The sequence below is a fragment of the Rhamphochromis longiceps genome, linkage group LG15, assembly GCF_057381845.1.
Source record: "Rhamphochromis longiceps isolate RC_006_pf linkage group LG15, R_longiceps_female_GT1.1, whole genome shotgun sequence".
NCBI lineage: Eukaryota > Metazoa > Chordata > Actinopteri > Cichliformes > Cichlidae > Rhamphochromis > Rhamphochromis longiceps.
Window position 1 is genome coordinate 30,928,668 of NC_140571.1, and position 19,788 is coordinate 30,948,455.

A 19,788-nucleotide genomic window follows, 5' to 3' on the forward strand; every position below is an offset into this window, starting at 1 on the left:
CCCAGGAAGCGGAAGCTTGCCACCCTTTCTACACAGTCCCCATTTATGAATAGTGGTTGGATCTCTGCCTTTTTCCTTCTGAAGTCTATTATGAGTTCTTTGGTTTTTGAAGTGTTGAGGAGGAGGTTATTGGCCTTACACCATGACGTCAGCTGCTCCACCTCGTCTCTGTACGTAGACTCGTCTCCCTTGGAAATGAGCCCCACCACTGTGGTGTCATCTGCAAATTTCACAAAGATGTTGCTGTGGTGGCGAGGAGTGCAGTCGTGTGTGTAGAGAGAGTAGAGCAGTGGACTGAGCACACAGCCCTGGGGTGAGCCAGTGCTGAGACTCAGGGCTGAGGATGTGTGATGGCCAACTCTGACTCTCTGTCTACGGCCCGAGAGGAAGCTATTGATCCACATGCAGGTGCTGTATGGAAGCCCCAGGTCTTGTAGCTTGGCCACCAGTTTGTGTGGAAGGATGGTGTTAAAAGCTGAGCAGTAATCCACGAAGAGCATCCGCACATAGCTACAAAGAAAGAAAGAAAGAAAGAAAGAAAGAAAGAAAGAAAGAAAGAAAGAAAGAAAGACCGAGCCACAGGTGCCAGGCTACCATCAGGGAATGTGGTAGGGGGAGATAGGCTCCCAAATACAGAGTAGTTTGTATCTGATCAGAAGTGCAAAGAGCAATAAGTCCAATGAGAGCAGATTATGATGGTAACTTTAACCAAGAATCAGAAGATCCACTATGAGCAAGACTTGCTGATGATGGGAAGAAAGAACTCACTTTTAACAGGAAGAAACGTCAGGTGGAACCAGGCTGAGCCTTTGGCAGCCTAACTGAGGGACGGTTCAGGCAGAGCCCTTCAGCAAATAGGAATTATTAATCTATAAATGCATTCATTTTCAATATTTACATACCACATACAATTGTTTATACAGTTACAAATATACATGCATTTTAACAGTAAAATATGAGAGGATTTGTCTGAACAGTTACTGTTACCCAGAGCCGTTCAGTAAAATGAATTATCGAGCTTTAACTTCAACTTTCTGCATAAACACAACTAAAACTTTTATTCTCTATTTCTGAATTCAGACTCTGTATCTGCCATTGCTGTTAAAAAAAAAAGAAAAAAGATTGTCCATTTCAGTGAATCTGCTGTGTTTATATTTTTCCTAATCATAGCTCTTTAGCTAGCCATTACACAGTACGCTATCATATACCAGCTAGCTCAACTTCAGTAACCCTAAATGTTGCTGCTGTTTATTTTGTCTGCCTTTCTTTATGTCAGAACTGATACCAGAGCTGTACATTTAAAGTTTTCAGAAGTCCCTCAGTCAGAACATGGTGTATCATCTTCAGAGAGCTAACTAGAGAACTAAAGAGCTAACTTCATAAATCCTGTTTTTCATAGATGCCTGAATGTTAAACTTTATTATTACATCTGGTAGAGCAGCCACACTGATCATTTTGTTTTTATTTATGAAAGAATGTAGATGGTTTTAATTCTCAGGGATTTGTTTGAATTTTGGGAACTGACGCCAAACTTAAAAGGCGGCTAGAAATGACGTAACTCTTCCATTCAATGGGTCTTGGTTCAGGGTCACCTGATCCAGCCCTAACTATATGCTTTATCAAAAGGGAAAGTTGAACTCTAATCTTGAAAGTAGAGAGGGTGTCTGTCTCCTGAACACAAACTGTGAGCCACCAAGCTGTTCATTTTTTACCACAGAAAAGTACTGCATTAACTGTTCAGCCACTCAGAGATAAATATATATGTATAAATGTGTCTGTAATTCCTGAATAGTTAATGTGGTACTTTTCTTAAAATTGTAAGTCTGCACTTCAGTCTCAGCTTGATAGGCTGATTTCAAATGTGCTGCAGTGGTGTACAGAGGCATCCCCCCTACGGAAAACGTTATGGTCTAAGAATAGTGGAATTATACATTCTAACCACACGGTGGCTCTAATCTCCCAGTAGTGTAGCCAAACTATGTCATGCAACAGGTTTTTAACCTCATTGTTACAGGAGAATGCATTTTTAAGCTGATTTGGCTTTGTTTGTGGCCAACAGCGTGACACCTAGCACCTGCTAGCTGCACTGCACTCATGCTGGGCACTGATCAGCTTCACTACAACAGTTTGGACAAGGTGCCTTTTCTCAGGAATGAGAACTTGTTAACATTTGACACAGGAAACTACAGTAGCGTAGAGCTGCTATCCAGGCAAAAGAAAAATAGAGATATATTATGTTATAACATTAAAAGTTTATTGTTCTAACAATATACTTTCACATTTGAACAATATACAATCATGTTGGTACGATATACTTTTCACATTTGAACAACATAAAATCACTTTACAATATACATAATTATCACGTTATAACAAAAAACCTTTCACGTTCTTACATAGTAAGTAAATAAATATTAAATATTATATTGTACGAATGTGATAATTATGTATATTGTAATAACGTGATTTTATGTTGTTCAAACATGAAAAGTATATTGATGTGGTCAGTTAAGTATCAGAGGGCGTTGTTAGTCAGTTTCTACTGCTTTAGTGTTACTGACATGAATAACAGGTTTCGCCTCCATCCGTCTCTCTGCTTTGGTTTTCTTTCTCTCTCCTATGTCAGTTGTTATTGTCTGTGCTTGTGGGCGGGATTCATCCTGGATTTCCACCTCTGGCCCGATAGACCTGCAGTAATCACACACCTGTCTCCGATGATCTCATCAAGGCCACTTCGTCAGGCAATGGCTGGCAGCCAGTCTTTTCTAGAAGGTTGAGCTACTGTCAGTGAAACCCTGGTTGCATTGTTGCTATGTAGCCACACTGTTTCTGCGCTCCCTGGATACTCACCATGTGCTTCTTCTGTTAGGATTCCTGAATTCCCTTCCCTGGTGTGTTGCTGGAAAGAGAGTGTTAGTTGTGAATAACTGGATGTTTGGACTCCCTTTCTTCCTGGAGCAGTAGTCTCCGCTTTTGTGTTTTTGTATTAATAACCTCACTTTAAATAAACTGAACTGAACAGGTGCAGTAGAGGGGCAACAATGAGACAACCCCCAAAACAGAAATGGTTTTACAGGTGGAGGCCACCTGACATTTCTGCCCTCCATCTTTAAAGTGTCAATACCAGCACTAGTATAAGTAGTTCAGAGTAATACTAGATGCTAGATACATTGTTACTTTTTGTTTTTCCAAGTGCAGTATTTAGCCCAATGATTTGTGTTAATTAGTTGTTTTGGAAATGGAAAAATATACCTTCAAATATGCACTATGAGAAGTGTCTGAAGCTTAGTGTGTGGACTGTTATGTCTATATTTTCCTACAGTCCATTTAAAAAACAGAGGAGGATCCAAAGTGCTTTAAAGAGAGGCACATTTCCATTCCAGCTCTGCAAAAAAACAACAGTCTCAAGTTGCACAGAAAAACTGAAAAGTGTGCTCTTATTGTGTTATTGTAGAAAGTAAAAATCACAGTGAGTAAGTACTCGTTAAAATGTGTTGAGAAGCATGCATACATTTATATCTTAAGCTTGATAAAAGTGTTTTCCTATTCTGAGAAAGTGTTTTCCATTAATGTGGAAAATAAAACCAAAATGATAAATTATTTACATCAGTGATCACAAAAGAGGACGGCTATGGCTCTCATAATCCCATTCAACTGCAGCCAACAGTGAGATATGCTGTGTGTGTGTGTGTGTGTGTGTGTGTGTGTGTGTGTGTGTGTGTGTGTGTGTGTGTGTGTGTGTGTGTGTGTGTGTGTGTTGTGCTTCTGCGGTCAGACACATTTGCATAGCATTTGTGTTTTGTGCTGCCTTTTGAAAACTTGTTGACATTTTGCTTAAATGGCTCCAGCCAGGATGAATTTACCCTCAAATACTTCCTCTCCTAACAGTTCATTCTCTGGGATCACAGTAAGCCGCAAAAGCCACTGTCCCACTGCAGCCACAGCTGCGGAGCAACAGCTCGGCTCAGAATGGCAAAGGCAATGACTGCAGAGTAGGGCAAACAGTTTTGTCTTCAGAGTTTAAAAAAGAAAGGTAAAAACAAAATCATATGATCAGAAACTGCAGATATGAAACTAAAGTGTTTCCCATTTCCCAGTCTCTGCGGTAAACATTCCTGTCCTTCCCGCACATACTGAAGGTAAAATGATTCCGCACTGATACTTTGTGCCAAGAATGTTTCCTTCATTTCCTTCACTGCATGGTTTGGGTTGTGGTGTGAATCTTTCACATTGCATCCTCAAATGCCAAACCGTGATATTTACAAAACTCCTGCAACACATGGGATCAACGTCAGAAGCATTGATGAGTCGTTGTCGTGCATGTGTAAAGAAACAATGTGTTGAAATAGTGGAAGGAAGTAAATAGTCCTTCCCAACTGTAGTAGGTGTGGAGCAGTTATGTACAAGTTTCAGCAAACACAAGCTGGTTAGTGCTGGTTACTAAAATAACAACTCTGAGTTTCACTCTGACCTACAGACCACCACAGATGCTCATACTGACCTATGTCTCAGACTTCATTACACAACACAATATAATAACCTGTTTTTTCCTTTAACAGTCTTGTGAAGTAGTGTTCACACATAGGCTACACATAGTATATTATACTGTTTTTAATGTCATTCTAATTTTTCCATTTTATCCCAGTGCTTACATTACATTACGGCTTTGCACATGTCTTTAATTGCTGGAGTTAATTGCTGCCCTCATTACTTACTTCCTGTGCTAGCTTTTTGCTCTTTATACATTACAGTGGCAGCCTGTTTGTTTGACCTGCCCTCTAACAACAGTGCTGTTACATTGTGACAAGTCACAGCAAATTTAAATACAACAGACATTAACAAAGTGCTACACTACAAGTAAATCTACCAGCAAACAGTGCTAAACAGAGCAGATAATTAGAGAATAAAAAATAATATAACAAGAAAAGATACAACCTGTTGAAATAAAGTAATAAAAGAGGCCTATTGGGGAAAAATGACACTGTCAGAACCTGAAAATGTTGGGACTTACATACTGTTAGTGAGGGAGATGATCTTTTCTGAAGAGGGAAGAGGTTTGGAGCTGAAAATGAGAATACCCGGTACAGGCAGTGTCAGGAATCTGCATTACTAAAAGATGCTGATCACCAGCAAATGTATGCAAGACTGGTTGAAAGTGGTCTCCAGCTGCTGCTTGTGAAGTTGACTTTGTGATTTCGTTGCCCTTGTTAAAGCATCTGACACAATATTGACGATGAGCCACAGCAGAGTGAGTGATTGAGTTCTTTTATTCTGTTACAGCTTGAGTCCTCGAAGAGTGTCAGAGACCGTGACTCTGTGAATATTATTACTATTCTTAATTTCTGTCAAACACTTTCTCTTGTGTATGGTATCAGAGATGAGTGTAATTAAATGTGTGCACTGTGCAGTCATCTTTATTTAAAAAAACAACAACAAAAAACACCCCTTTATTGCCAGCACTATTGAGACAGCTGAAAACTGTACTGGGTTGTTTAACATTATGTCAACACCGAGTTTCAGCTAAATTAAACAGGAAATGCTACATGTCTTTGTGGCACCTTGCAAACCAATGCACACATACTATAGGGAGACACTATCACAATATTTCACTTTGGTACTTCATTCTGTTCACATAATCTACTAAGTCTCCCAGAATTATACTCAGATCAGACGCGTTTGGGTCTACCAGTGCTACTTTTTGCACTTATTGCTAAGTTATGGCACTGGAAGGTCTGCTATCGTTCAAACGGCCCAAAAATTATGGGCCTGACATTCATAACAGCGTATGTTGTGTAGGTTAGATGTGGTCCCAAATGTCACAAGACATCTGAAATCACAAAGTTAACAGGAGGAGGTGGTGGTTGGGGTGTCAACATTCCATTAACCATTCCTCTCGCGGGAATGAAACATCGCGAAGTTTCCTGCTATGTAGTGTTTTGGTAGCAGCAAGGATCAGGCAATCGGAGTAGCAGCGAGCCGTGGAGGCAAGTCCAAGAAAGGTGGAGACTCCTGGGTAACGTCCTGCACTCAACTCTAGAAGCACTACCGAGAGACACAACCAGGGAGGCTGCTGCCGCTGCTGAAGCGAAGACGAATGGATATACCCCTCATCTGGCTTCTTTTTCATCAGTAACTCGACTAGAAAACTCTTGGCGGTTGGCCGTGCTCATCTACCTGGTTAGTAGTTAGCTAGCAGCGAGGCTGCTGGACGACAGAATCCCAGCATTTGATCGCGAGGCGCCGAGAAGGACAGGAATGGGTGAGTTTCCATGATGTGGCGCTTGTGTGTGTCTGTTTGTGTTCATACGTTAACGGCTTTTTATTTCCCCACCCAGCCCGCAATCGCAACCCAGACTGAGCTTCAAATTAAGGGTCTTAAGTCACGCTGTCAGCGTCCCCCCTCCCCCCTTTTTTATACCAGCAGGGAGTTAAAGTTAGCCAGCCTTGGAAGCTAGCCTAGCCAGCTAGCTGACTGCCTGGCTGGATAACGCCACCTCCATCCCACCAACGGATTTGGCTGTGGTTGTAGCTAATGTTACCAGGAGCTTCGAGTGAGCTCAAGTCCACACGGCCTCCGCGAAAACACTCACTGTGCTGAAAATAGCGTAGCAGCTCGGAATTCCCATTTTATTCCCACCCGGCAGAGGTAATTATCCAAACTGAGGATAGAAGTACGCAGACTGGAAACTTGTGACGTGAACCTGGCGTCTTTGGCTCTGAAAGGGTATTAATAACTTCCTTTTCTGACGTTTGCTCTAAGCCTGATGTGATTTGGAAGTTTTCCGTGGCATACTCTCCTTGACTTCCCACACCCTAATGCATGCCATCCTCCAGTTTCCTCTGCTTCGTCTTGCGTGATCGTACACCAGGGTCTTTTTTTTTTAAGGTGGACTCAATATGATAGAAAAAATGAAGTGGATTCTTCCAGACTTAAACAACTGTGTAACTGCAGCTTTTGATGTTGCACACATCTCTGTCAAGGAGAGTGTGGTGCTGCTGTTGTGACCGTCATGCTGCTTTTGCTGTCAGCATGCAAAGCAAACCTCTGATGTGTGTGTGTGTGTGTGTGTGTGTGTGTGTACAGTGCAGACCTCCCCTGTTGTATCATCAGACTGCAGCTCTCTGTAGGCTGTGGTTAGTGTAGCGGTGTGCACTTGTTATCTCTGCGTGAAATTTTACTTATTTACTGTATGCTGTAAAACCGGTTTTAAGCTCAGGCTTTTGCAGCTTTGGGTGTCTGGGACTTTTTGGGATTTTCAAGTGACAGAGATGCTTAAAAAGACCCACAGCCACAGGGCTTTTAACTAGCTTAGAGTTACTGTGTCTGACTTTGCTATGCCTTTGATCAGGTAGCTCATTCATAGCTGCGTTTGAACATGTCCCAGCTATGTGAGTGAGCCCCCTCACTCACACTGTTTGCTTTCCCTTCTCTTAGTTTAGGCTACAAGCAGTCAGCCTCAAGGTGACAGATCTCCTGGTCTTTAACTTTTAGCTTTTTTATGACAAGAAAGAAAGGAAGATGGGTTGCCTGAGATGACAAAGAAAAAGCAGTCCCCAGATATCAGCATAGAACTTTTCATTACACACATAACTGGAGCAGCAGGATGTGAATTCCACAGCAGAGCCTAAATCAGTCTGGACATGGGCCAAACTGTTTGATTTAATATTAAACCCAATCTCTGCTGGCCTCAGCCAGTATTTAACAGTCTGTCGTCAGTGTTGACCTCCCACCCTGGCGTTGGTGGCGTTGGGAACGATCATTTCTCTAGAGCCGTGTCTAGATATGTTGCTGTTTTTGTCAGCCTTTGAAAACATCTAAAGACAGATGTAAATGCTGTCACCTGTCAGCTGATATCTGTCACAAGTAAGGGATTAAGGTAGACTGGATCATTCATGGCCATATGGAGAGCATTGACTATCAGTGCTCTTTAACAACCAGCTTCTAATCCAGTGTTGGGGGTTTCTGATAGAACAAGCTCTCCTACATTGTGTTTAAATAGTCCTTTTTCAGTATGTGTCACTTTAACATCAATAGTTAGCATTGATGTAAGTAGGGCTGGGTATCGTCACTGATTTCTAGAATCGATTCAATTCCGATTCACAAGGTCCCGAATCGATTCGATCCACGATTCGATTTAATTCGATTCGATTCGATTTAAATCTGGGAAATTTTGACAGTCAGAGATATAATTCAGATCAGGACATTTACATATTTTTGTATCTATAAAAAGGAAGCTGACACTCTCAAGACTTTATCCAAGGTGTGAGCATCACAGCAGATGCCTTTGTGTCAAAGTAGCTGAAGATAAAACACAGAAAAACATGTAGGTGATTTTCCTGGCCTGGGATTTTATAAAAATATTCTGCAGTACATCAAAAACGAAAGAAAACGATTAATTAATGAACATTACCTCTGACGTTACAGCGGTTTTATTAGAGACATGGCTAAGCATTTTGCATTTTGAATAATTTTAAAAAGTTTCAATTTGTTCAGTATTGAACAGCAGAAATTAGGTTTTCTTTTCGGAAGAATGTAAAAGGGGAAAAAACAGCGGCCGACAGCGCTGTAAGCAACAGTAGACTTGTGTAACAAGCAAGCGAATAATGAAGAAAGCGAAACTGTTCGAGAGAGAGAGGGGGGGAGAGGGGGAGGGAGAGAGGGAGAGAGAGAGAGCTGCGCATCGCAATGGAAGCAAAACAGTAAAAGAGTGAATTCATGACGATGTTTATGTGAAGCGTTTGGATCTTCTTTTGCTGCTGATTCGGTCAATATTGTTTGGAGAGAGATCAAACTAACAGCTTTAGAATCAGCGCATAAAGGGCGTGAACACAAAGCGCGGACCCGGATCAGCGAGCTGTCGGCTTTCAGCCCCGACTGTGAGAAAGGCGACATCTAACTGATTCTGATCCGCGGGTCGCGCTGTATGTTTAAGTCTATGTGCAGAATCCCTGTACCTGCTCTCATTTACTGTTTGGTGGTTCTTGAAATTTTGTGAGATGTCACCAGAGATTCTGGCATTTCGGACAAAATAAATTTATATTAAAAAATCGATTCAGGATTTTAATGAATCGATTTTACGTTATCCAAGCCAGAATCGATTTTAATCGATGAATCGATTATAAAAACCCACCCCTAGATGTAAGCCATCTCAGACTGCCGGGACCTGTTTGACACGCATACCTGCTGTTTGCTTATAAAGCTACTGGTTAAGTCCCTAGTAGAGCAGGACCTGTTTAAATATTAGCTTAAAATAGGGGTCCCACTGAAGGCGAGTTTGACTAGTTGACTGAAACTTAAACTCCATTTGTGTTTAATGTGTGTTAAGGCGTCAGTAAAACAACCTGTTAAGCTGTTAAATGGGGAGAGAATCCAGGCAGTGAGTGTCTTTTCTCCTAGCAGCACACTGCTCTTTGTATCAGCCACCTCTCAGATCAGGGGGGAAGGAATGCAGTTATGAGTTTCCTCCTTACTGATCGTGTGTGAGTGACTGAGTGAAGCACGCAGCCTGCCTGGCAGTCGGCTCGCTTGCGTGGCCTTGTGTACCCCCCAACACCCTTCGCTCCTTCCTTCCTTTCCCCCCTTTTCTCTCTCCCCTGTAACATCCTCCTCTCTGTCATCAGCTTATATAAGATCCCAAAGTCTTCACCTGCGCCGTGCAAGGCGAGTCAAACCAGTATAGCTCGTCTATTGATTGTGAGCTCACAGACAGGACATATGGTGGGAATTTGCTGCTCTTTGCATTTACGAATTTGATAGCTATGAGTGTAGTTGGGATATGTATATTTAGATTGAATAATATTTTTTCCCCAGCTGAGTTGAATCAGAATGCGCAATGACTAACCAGAGTTGCAGCAGAGGTGGACAGACACTTCACCTGGTCTGGGTTCTTTCCTCTTTTTTTTTTTTTTTTTTTTTTTTTTTTTTTTTAAATTGTTCTCTTGGCACAAAGACAATAATCATTCTGACACATGCACATGTGAAAACTATTCAGTCTGTTTTGGCTTCTCTAAAATATACAGGTAACAGTTATCACCTATGTTAAGTTTGGAGGGTTAAGGGATGATTTTCCTTATGTATGTTTTAAAACCTTGTAATGAATGCTTGAAAAAGTATAATGAAGTCGTGTGGTTTAATTTCAGTTAATTAATTTAGTTCAACTTCAAAAATTTTTTTTATCCTGCAAGTCAGTACTTTTACTTGGTAAGCAAAAGGTCACTGGTTCTATTCCAGCCGGAGATGGAAATCCCCTTTGGGGTTGCGTAAGGAAGAACATCCGCCATAAAAACTCTGTCAAACAAAACATGCAGACAATACCTGCTGTGGCCAGTAGCTGCTCCTTCTTCTATAACTGGGAAGAGGTAAAGCAAAATGGACAGCTTCCTGATTGAATAGAAAACAAATATCCTATCTGTGTTAGCTCATGCCATCTGCAGTGTGTCATGGTACAGTTAAATGCAGTTTATCCTACAGCGCTAGACTGGATTTATGGAAGTATTATTGTCATGTGGAGCTTGCAGCAGATCTTCAGAGTAGAATTGTTACTGTTGCCATAGACTTGAGTTGGAATTCATTTGACTGTCTTGATTATGATATTTTCGGGCATTTGCTGATCTGTTCGTCCAATGAACACCACTTTGTTTACCTAATAAAATATTGGTGATGGTAATACAGCCAATCACAAGTCTTCAAACATAGGGAAGATGGTTAAATATAGGCCTAAATGACAGTTGGATGTATCAGTGTCTGGTTCTATAGGCAACCACTTTACAACCAGTAGTAATTGCTTCAGTCATTTTCCTGTGTTGAAGAACTTGAGCTCTGAACCCACCTACTGTGCTTTGCTGCATTTCATTGATATTGCACGGCTCCTGGTTGCTAAATCTGCATTGGTCTGTTCCTGTGTGAACACTCCTTGATAACTTCAGAACACTTCACTGGGGTATCTGGACGTTTAAAGAGCAACACTGGACTAGCTTACAGGACTACTAGTTACTCAGAGCTGACTTGCTGGGACTAAATACTTTAAATGATCAGGCCAGTAACAAAGCAGCCATTCAGTTAGTCCATCAAGAAGTGTTGCTCTTGTCTCTTGATATGAGAAGATTTAAATAGAAGATAGAAACTTAGACATTTTAAAAATTTCTTGTTAACTGCAGTAAAATTCAAGGCCTTTAGATCATCATTGGATTCAGTTTTAAGGTGTCAATATTAGGGCTGCACGATTAATCGTTAGAAAATCGCGATCTCGATTCATACTTATGTGTGATCTCATTTCCAAATGACAACGATTTAAAAAAAAAAAAAAAAAAAGAAAGGGAAAAAAAAGACGACGATTGTACCGCATTTTGATCCGGGACGTAATCTGCAAGAAAACAAGCGCTCACTCTTCCTGCTCAACAAATGACAAGGGCGGAGCCTTATACCACGTGATACAGAAGCTGTGCCGTGTGATGCTAAAATTAGCAGGGAAAAAACAACGGAGAACACGTCAGGGATGACGAGAAAGTGACAGGAGAAAATCCGTCCCGGTCAACCACCCAAACATCAATAACGGGAACCTTATACAGCGCTTCCCTATACCCGTCGAACTCCCGCAGGCACAAAGACATTACAGAGGCTATCACTTATCACCTGACCAAAGATATGGCTCCTATCAACACTGTGCAAAACGAGGGATTTAGGAAAATGATCAACACCCTAGACAAACGCTACACAGTGCCGTCCCACAACTATTTTTCTATTGTTGCACTACCTGCTCTATACACGCAGTGTCGAGCAACGGTGGAGACGGAATTTCAAGCAGTACAACATTTGGCAATGACAAAATGTGAGACATTTGTTGTTTTTATGTTTATTTATTGTTTTTATGTTCAGTTTCAACTGTTACGAAGTTGATGTGCAGTTAATAAGCGCAATAAATATTTATACTGGAAAAGAAAATCGTGAGAGAATCGGGATCTCAATTCTAAGCAAAAAAATCGTGATTCTCATTTTATGCAAAATCGTGCAGCCCTAGTCAATATCCATTAATGCCATTATGGTTGTCCTAAATTTGATCCTCTACATGGGACTGGAACTGAGCTTGGCATCTAGTGGCTATTGGCTCTGTAAACCCTGACCCACTTCAACACTTTGCTGTGCAGATGTACAATTTTTGCATTCCAGTATAACCTCTGAATACACATGACACACAAACAAGAAGCAGCTGTTTGAGTTAATATTCAGATTTTAAAAGAATACATGTTTGTTAATGCAAGTCTAGTTTTAGTGTCCAGCTGGATCAGTTGTTGTAGCAAATGACCCAAATACAGCGGAGCTACATTTGAATGAAGTGGAGTCGTTTCACGTATTAGTGAATATTTAAAGACCCAGATCAGAGCTGAATGCAGTGAATTATAAAGGGGACCTGCTGAGTCAGCGTTTCTTTTATATCGCAGTCCCAAACTCTGTCGTGTGCGTGTTTCCAAAGTGGATCAAGTCCTCAAACATAAGCCGTCTCCCTCTCTCACTAATGTCACAGCAGCAGCAAATATGTCAAGAATCCTTAAGTACCGCTCCACCACGCCTAGGTGTCATCACACTGTTACCGTCACTGTTACTGGTTTTTTTTTTTTTTTTTTTTTTTTTTAAATTTCTTTCCTAACATTACTTTTGCTAGTTTTTTCACACCCACATCAGAGACGGCTGACTTTGCTTTCCCTGTGTGGCCGTGCTCAGTAGTCAGTAGGGCAGCAGCATGGATGTGTGCATTGTATCCACTCAGAGATGTGGTTGCATCTCCATAGAAATGCCGTCTGTTGGCTGTGAGAGTGAGGCTCCGTGGGTCTGTTGTACAGCCAAGCAGCGTTAAGTGGTTTGTAAATGTTAATGTTTCCAGGCATTCCGTATCATGATCCATATCTATCAGAGACAAGAAAAGGCCTGAGGGAAAGGGGTTTATCACACATGTCCGTAAGTGCGGTGAGTCAGCAGCAGCTGGACCTGCTGTTTTGTCTTGGATTTACACCTGGCTTACCAAGTGCAGTCTGGCTCATTCAGACACATCCTGCTGCATTTACACACTTTGTTTTCACCCACCCAGATAACATACAGAATGCTGAGAGGTGGTGTGACAGTGTGCAGTTGCCCATATCAGTACACACATACAGTTTCCCACACGTAGACTATGCTCGTTGGTTGTCTGTTTTGGAGATGAAATGGATTTGTTTCTTATGGATTTTGATGTGCAGAATCCAAATACGACACTGGTATTGTGGTCACTTTGCAGGGCGTTTGGGATGGACACCCAATTAATGGAAACAGGTTAGGGTTATGGAAATGGTGGTTAAGAGGAGATGAACACTGTTATGAGCTGTGGCACCAAACAGGAGGTGCTCTCTGTCATCAGCTGGAGCTCCTCTGTTTTGACTATTCCTACCATTTAATTGCTGTGCTTCTGGGAGCTCTTGTCTCTCCGTTCCAGTTGTGCATTTAGAGCAAGACAGTAGAAGCACTCCTGCAGCAGGGATGTGGCTGCCGCTGGCCACATTATTGATGTATTCTAAAAACTTGAGGTGCTTTTACCCCCACCACTAGAGCAGGGCGATATGGCCAAAAATATTTATCACGATATATATTTGAAAATTTGCGATAACGATATAACTGACGATATAATTGATGCGAGACAAAATACAACTCCACAACATTACTAGCGCAAAAAGGCAACCTTCCATTTATTTTCACTTAAACAAGAAGCTGGTTTTTATGTACATTAAAGCTTTATAAAAATTTAACAGTGCAAATGCAAATTCCTTGCTGAAAGTTTAACCAAAAGGCATTTCCAGTAGAAATGGGCTGACATATCCTGAGCATAACCATGTATAATATCCACTGAAGTTAAAAAGAGGTGCTTTGCAACATTAAACTGCAGTGTGCAGTACGTATTTTTCGGACCATAAAGTGCACGGGATTATAAGGCACATTAAGCGAAACAAAGCAGTCAGATAAATCAAACTTTATTAAACTAATTCTTCTTGCTTCCTCCACTTCTGTACCATTGATTCATTAATGCTGTATTCTATCACAGCTGCTCTATTCCCATGTTGTTGCAGTATATTAATGACTAACCTCGTATTGTGGATGGATTATCTCAGTGGTTCTCCTGACTGAAGTTTGGTCCGTTTACAGCATCCTGCCATGCGATTGCATTTGTCTCTAACCATGAAGAACCTTCACGTTAACTTTTATCGAGTGGAAAAGTGTTAGTGTTCGTCCTCCAGCTTCACTGTTTATGTTATGCTAACATAGCTGTGTCGCTACCGATCAGGTAGCACATCATTATATACCAGCTAGCCCAACTTCAGTAACCCTATAAACGTCACTGCTGTTTAGTTTCCTGTCTTCATTTATGTTGGAAGTGATAGCAGAGCTGTACGTTTGATTTTTTTCCAGAAATCTCTATATCATGCTTAGGTAACTAGCGAAACTAGCGAGCTAACTTCCGCTAGCTTCCTGCTAACTTCTAACTCCGTTAAATGTAATACATTTTGTTTTCATGGATGCCTGGAAGTTAAACTTCATAGTTACACCTGGTAAAGCAGCAATGCTGATCGTTTTAATAAAGATGAAAGAATTTAGACAGTTTTTAACTCTCAGTGATGCTGCAGTGTTCATTTGACCTGAAGAATACGGAGTTTAGGACCCAGATTACTCCCAGATTTAAGAGCATCTTAGTCCGACAAATACGACAATAACGACGGCCGCTTGCATGTTCTGCAAAAAAAATGTGCTTTGCCGTGTATCTGACGGACAAACACCAAACCAGTTCCACATCACTGAAGTTGCACCATTTTTACAAACCAATTCTGGTTCATCTGTTTCACTCAACAATCGGCCATGTGCGTATGAAAACAAAGGCACTGCGCATGCGAGTTTTACTCATATTCTATCGCGATATTTCATTTTCCTATTGTTGCCTAACAGTATTACCGTGAACAGTATAATATGGCCCAGCCCTACCCACCACCACCACCATCGATACTGTGTTCACATTAGTTTGGTAAATGATTCAAACTAAGGTCCAGTTAATTTCACATCATTGATGCAGTAGGATAGCTGTGCACCAGTAACGGAGCCAATCTATTGTAGTCTGGTGTCACCTGGCCATGAAGGACTAGCAGACCTGCTGACCTACATCTACACAGCAATACAAAGATGGCGAGGCACCTGTAGGCCCGTCAGCTTCCTGCTTCGGTGCTGAAAGTTGTTTGTCAACGCCTAGCAAACAGTGAGTGTATGTTCAGATGTGCTGTATGGCAGAGCCCAGTTATGAGGTGTTATGAATATAAACTGTAAAGCAGTGTAGCTGTTTCTGGGGCAGAGGCCAGGACTAGAGAACTTGAGGATATGCCTTGTCTGTAGGGCTGCCATGATTAGTTGACTAGTCACGATTACGTCGACTATTAAAATCGTCGACGACCAATTTAATAGTTGATGCGCCGTTTGAAGCTTTGTAAGATCCTGAAAGACGCAGGAATAAGTAGTAGGATTTAAGAGTATAATAACGGACTGAAACAGAAGATGGCAGCACTGCATGTCCAGGGATGCCATCTGCCGTTAAACCCTGAAGAAGAAGAAGCAGTGTCCGGTTTCATAGCTGTGACCAGATTTAGCAGCCACATCCTTCGGAGGCTGCATTTGTAGGCGAATTACGTTACAGTGACACGGCGAAGCCTGTCCAAATTCAAAGACTCCCCCAAATGCGGCCGAAAAATGCGTCCTTCATTTCCCCAGATTTGAAGGATGGGTCGGGTGTATCCGTTGTGGCCCAACCTGTCTCAGAGTTCATAGCGCGGCCCAGCCAATTCCAGTTTTCAACAATGGCGGCAGCTACTTAGTTTTAATATTACTCTTATTTCTCTTTCTGGGTCACAAAATAAACTTGTAACATATTTTCAGGCGAGAATGTAGCTGTGTAAACCTCAAATATCTGCTCGGTTTAGCAAGACATCACATATTTGCAAAAGTGCTCCGACGTTTTCGGAGAACCACCAGCTCGATAGCTAGAGGGTTCAAGGCCCACTAGAGCTGGCGAGAACAGCGAACTCCCGGGGCACATCATTTTCAAACCCCCCGCGGTCTTTCACTACTCAGGTTAAACATGATATATAAGTCACTCAGATAATTTAAAAATGTCAAAGGAGCTTGCAAAGAAAAGCGTCTGGACTTCTTTAAGTTGCTTGAAGACGTTTCACCTCTCATCCGAGAAGCTTCTTCAGTTCTAAGGTCAAATGGTGGAGAGTCCCAGATATAAACCTAGTGGGAGTGACCCCCCACGGAGGGACAAAAGGACCCCCTGATGATCCTCTAATCGCCTGAGCCAAGGTGTGAAACTGGGTGTGGGTCCCAATCAGCCAGAGTTTCGGGTGTGTTCATTGTGAAACCTGGCCCCACCTTATCATGCGAATTCCTGAGGTCAGATGGCCCAGGATGTGAGTGGGCGTTAAGGCGTCTGGGAAGGGATCTCAAAACTGGATTATAGATGGCAGAGAGTTGGTGTCGTAAACCCCCGCCTCTGTTCAAAGATGGTCGCTCACAGTGGACATAGATGGCTTCTTTCACTCCTCTTTCAAACCATCTGTCCTCTCTGTCCAAAATGTGAACATTGGCATCCTCGAAAGAGTGTCCTTTATCCTTAAGATGCAGATGGACTGCTGAGTCTGGCTCAGGCGATTAGAGGATCATCAGGGGGTCCTTTTGTCCCCCCGTGGGGGGTCACTCCCATTTAGGGATGGGTACCGGTGTCCGGTGCCATGATGGCACCGGTTCTGACATAAACGGTAGTAACCAGACCGAAAAGCAGCGCACATTTCGGTGCTTTATTTCGGTGCTTTTTTTTCCTGAGCTGTGATACACTTTAGATTCTAGCCAATCATTTTACGTTTCCGAGGATAGTAGGCGGGGCCAGGTACGTACGTTCTGTTAGAGCAGAGCTACAGATTAAAAATGTCCAAGGCAAAGCGGTCAAAAGTCTGGCTGTACTTCACAGCAAAGTATGCAAACTCAGCAGCCTGCAACAAGTGCTTTAAGCCGATACTGTGATACTGTCAAAGGAGGTAACACCTCAAATCCGACGAAACACCTGGCGACGCATAGCGTTTTTTTTAAAAGCCCAGAAATGCGCCGTATTTGATAGCTTGCTGCGAGACCTCACACCGAGCACATCTACTGCGGGTGGGTTGCCTGTTATGCAACATCCCCCAAAAACACGAAGAGGAGAGTCCTGGCCCCTAGCCCTGCCAGTGTAGCAGAAATGATGACGGATGATGGTGGCAGCAGCAGCCGTTCTTCTCTGCGTGAATAGCTAATTTACGTTGAGTAGGCTAACCACGTTATTACATTAATGCATGTAAGGTGAACTAGCAAACATCATCATAGCTACATGCGGCTGTCCTCTTGTTTGATGGCAGATACTCCCTTCACCCTGGCTAAAAAGGCTAAAATGACCAAAGAAAAAGTGGAAAACAGTTAAACATGAGAGGTTTAGGACAAAGTTTGTGTTTTTTCCATTGTTTAAGCACTGCTTCCAGCCAAGAGTGATGCCATATATGCCCCATAGCTGCAGAAAAGGCTAACATTGTTATATTTTTACAAAAAACAGCTGAACATGAGAGGTTTTTGGACCAATTTTGTGTTCTCCATTCTTTAAGCACCGGTTTGAGCACCGTTTGAGCACCGGCACCGTTTCAAAAGTACCGATTTGGCACCGGTATCGGATAAAACCTAAACGATACCCATCCCTACTCCCATTAGGTTTATATCTGGGACTCTCCACCATTTGACCTTAGAACTGAAGAAGCTTCTCGGATGAGAGGTGAAACGTCTTCAAGCAACTTAAAGAAGTCCAGACGCTTTTCTTTGCAAGCTCCTTTGACTACGATGACCTGGATGACTGAGAACCTTCACAGACATAATTTAAAAATGTTATTGTTTGGCTTTTTTCAATGTTTTATTTGTTCCTCAGTAAATTGGTTTGGCTGAGATTAAAGTTACAGTTTTTACACAGCTGAATAAATGTCAAACAGAGAACTGATTAAACAGAAGTGTGAAATGGTAGAGAATTTACTCCAGTATCCTGTTGTTATATTTTACATTTGCATTTACAATCTGCAAATTTCATTAAAAGTTTAATAAACTATCATCTTGTCTTTATTTTTAGTTAGCACATACCTTAAACACTTCAAGCTGTAAGCTAATGATAGTTATATAAGAGCAGGCGCACGCTGGTGCGCTTTACGTCCAATGGATGCATGATCCGATTAGTCGACTAATCGCAAAAATAATCGGTGACTAGTCGACTATCAAAATATCGTTTGTGGCAGCCGTACTTGTCTGAAAGTTGCTGCTTGATCTGAGCTTGTCCAGCTTAGGCTATTAGGAGACTTTTCTTCACTTTCAGTTTTCAGGAAACTCTAACTTTCACCCTCAACGTTACTTCATAGGTTGCAGCTGTTTCAGCCTCAGTCTTGCTGCCCCGTGGCCTGACTCTAGTGACTAGGCAGGAAGTTTGCTGATGCCACGCACACACAGTACCTGTACGCCGTCTTTTAATGCGCCCATGCTTAACATATTTGGAAAGGCATTTCCTCCAAGGAACAAACCAAGAGGACTTTGTCCACTGCTACACCAACAACTAAACAAAAACGCATTCTAAAACAAAGAACCCCCCCCCTCCCCCAGTCCCACACAGATCAACACAACCATCAAACATATTACAGGAATATATAGGGCTGTGCGATATGACCAAAATCTCATATCCCGATATTAAGACATCTATCGTCCGATAACGATATAAATCACAATGATGCAACATTTTCTGTAAATTCTGTGAATCTCAGGCAGTTCGACTTCTGTGAAGTGTTTCCAGCTGGGCGTCATAGACCTAGAGTCGAGTGTTTTAACTGATGCATGAAACTATACATTTTTAGACATAGGTTGTGACGGCTGCCGTTTTCTTTGTGAGTATTTATTATCATTATTATTATTATTATGTTTTAAGAAAAACATGACATCTTTAAGCCACCGGGAAATAGTAGGATATTTAACAGACTTCCAATGCAACAATATTAGACGTCTCGCTAATAGGGATGTGAAGGCTATAATATCCTTTTGTGTGGAATCAAGTGTAAGTGAGCGATCAGGAATCCCGACTACAGCAATCAGAGGACAAGGATGAAGAGTTACCCCAAGAACAGTTGACATAATAGCAAAATACCCTGTCCAGAAACCTTCTAGCTCAGGACACAGAAAAAAACATGTGGCTAAGGTGACAAGGAGAGCCATGGCATTTATCACATTTATTTTCCACTTCTGGATACAATTCAGAAAGTCTAGACTTAGAGAAATGCACCCTGTGTATGACCTTAAATTGAATAAGTCCAAGATGAGCACAGGAGGTGGAAGATCGTACCCTCGCTATAGCCTGTTCCCAAGACTCCTCATGTATTCGAATTCCTAGTTCTCCTTCCCATGTACACTTAAGCTTAACATTAGAGTCCTTACTAAAAGACAAGATAGCATCATAGAGTTTCGAAATGGTTCCTCTGTGATGAGGAATAAATGATAACGTCGTTTCTCACTGCTGTTCTGGAGGTAAAGAGGGGAAATTTGGGAAACACTTGGCAACAAAATTTCGAATTTGAAAATGGCGAAACAAATGGGTAATAGGGAGATTGTAACGAGAAGACAAATTGGGAAAACTATTGAAAACACCATCCACATATAAATGTTTGAACTGTTTTATACCCTTG

At 41.8% G+C, this 19,788-nt stretch overlaps 1 protein-coding gene across 5 annotated transcripts in view; it reads left to right on the forward strand.

Annotated features, from left to right (window-relative positions):
* The first annotated feature begins 5,934 nt into the window (after nucleotides 1-5,934).
* Nucleotides 5,935-19,788, forward strand: part of cd2ap (CD2-associated protein) — a 105,832-nt gene continuing 91,978 nt past the window's right edge. For 4 of the 5 annotated variants that reach the window (XM_085381446.1, XM_085381447.1, XM_085381448.1 and 1 more), the window contains exon 1: nucleotides 5,935-6,259. In XM_085381446.1, the coding sequence (XP_085237572.1) occupies nucleotides 6,256-6,259 (4 nt within the window). In that variant the 5' untranslated portion in view covers nucleotides 5,935-6,255. The remainder of the gene's footprint in view (nucleotides 6,260-19,788) is intronic. The other variant, XM_085381451.1, reaches the window with a different exon arrangement.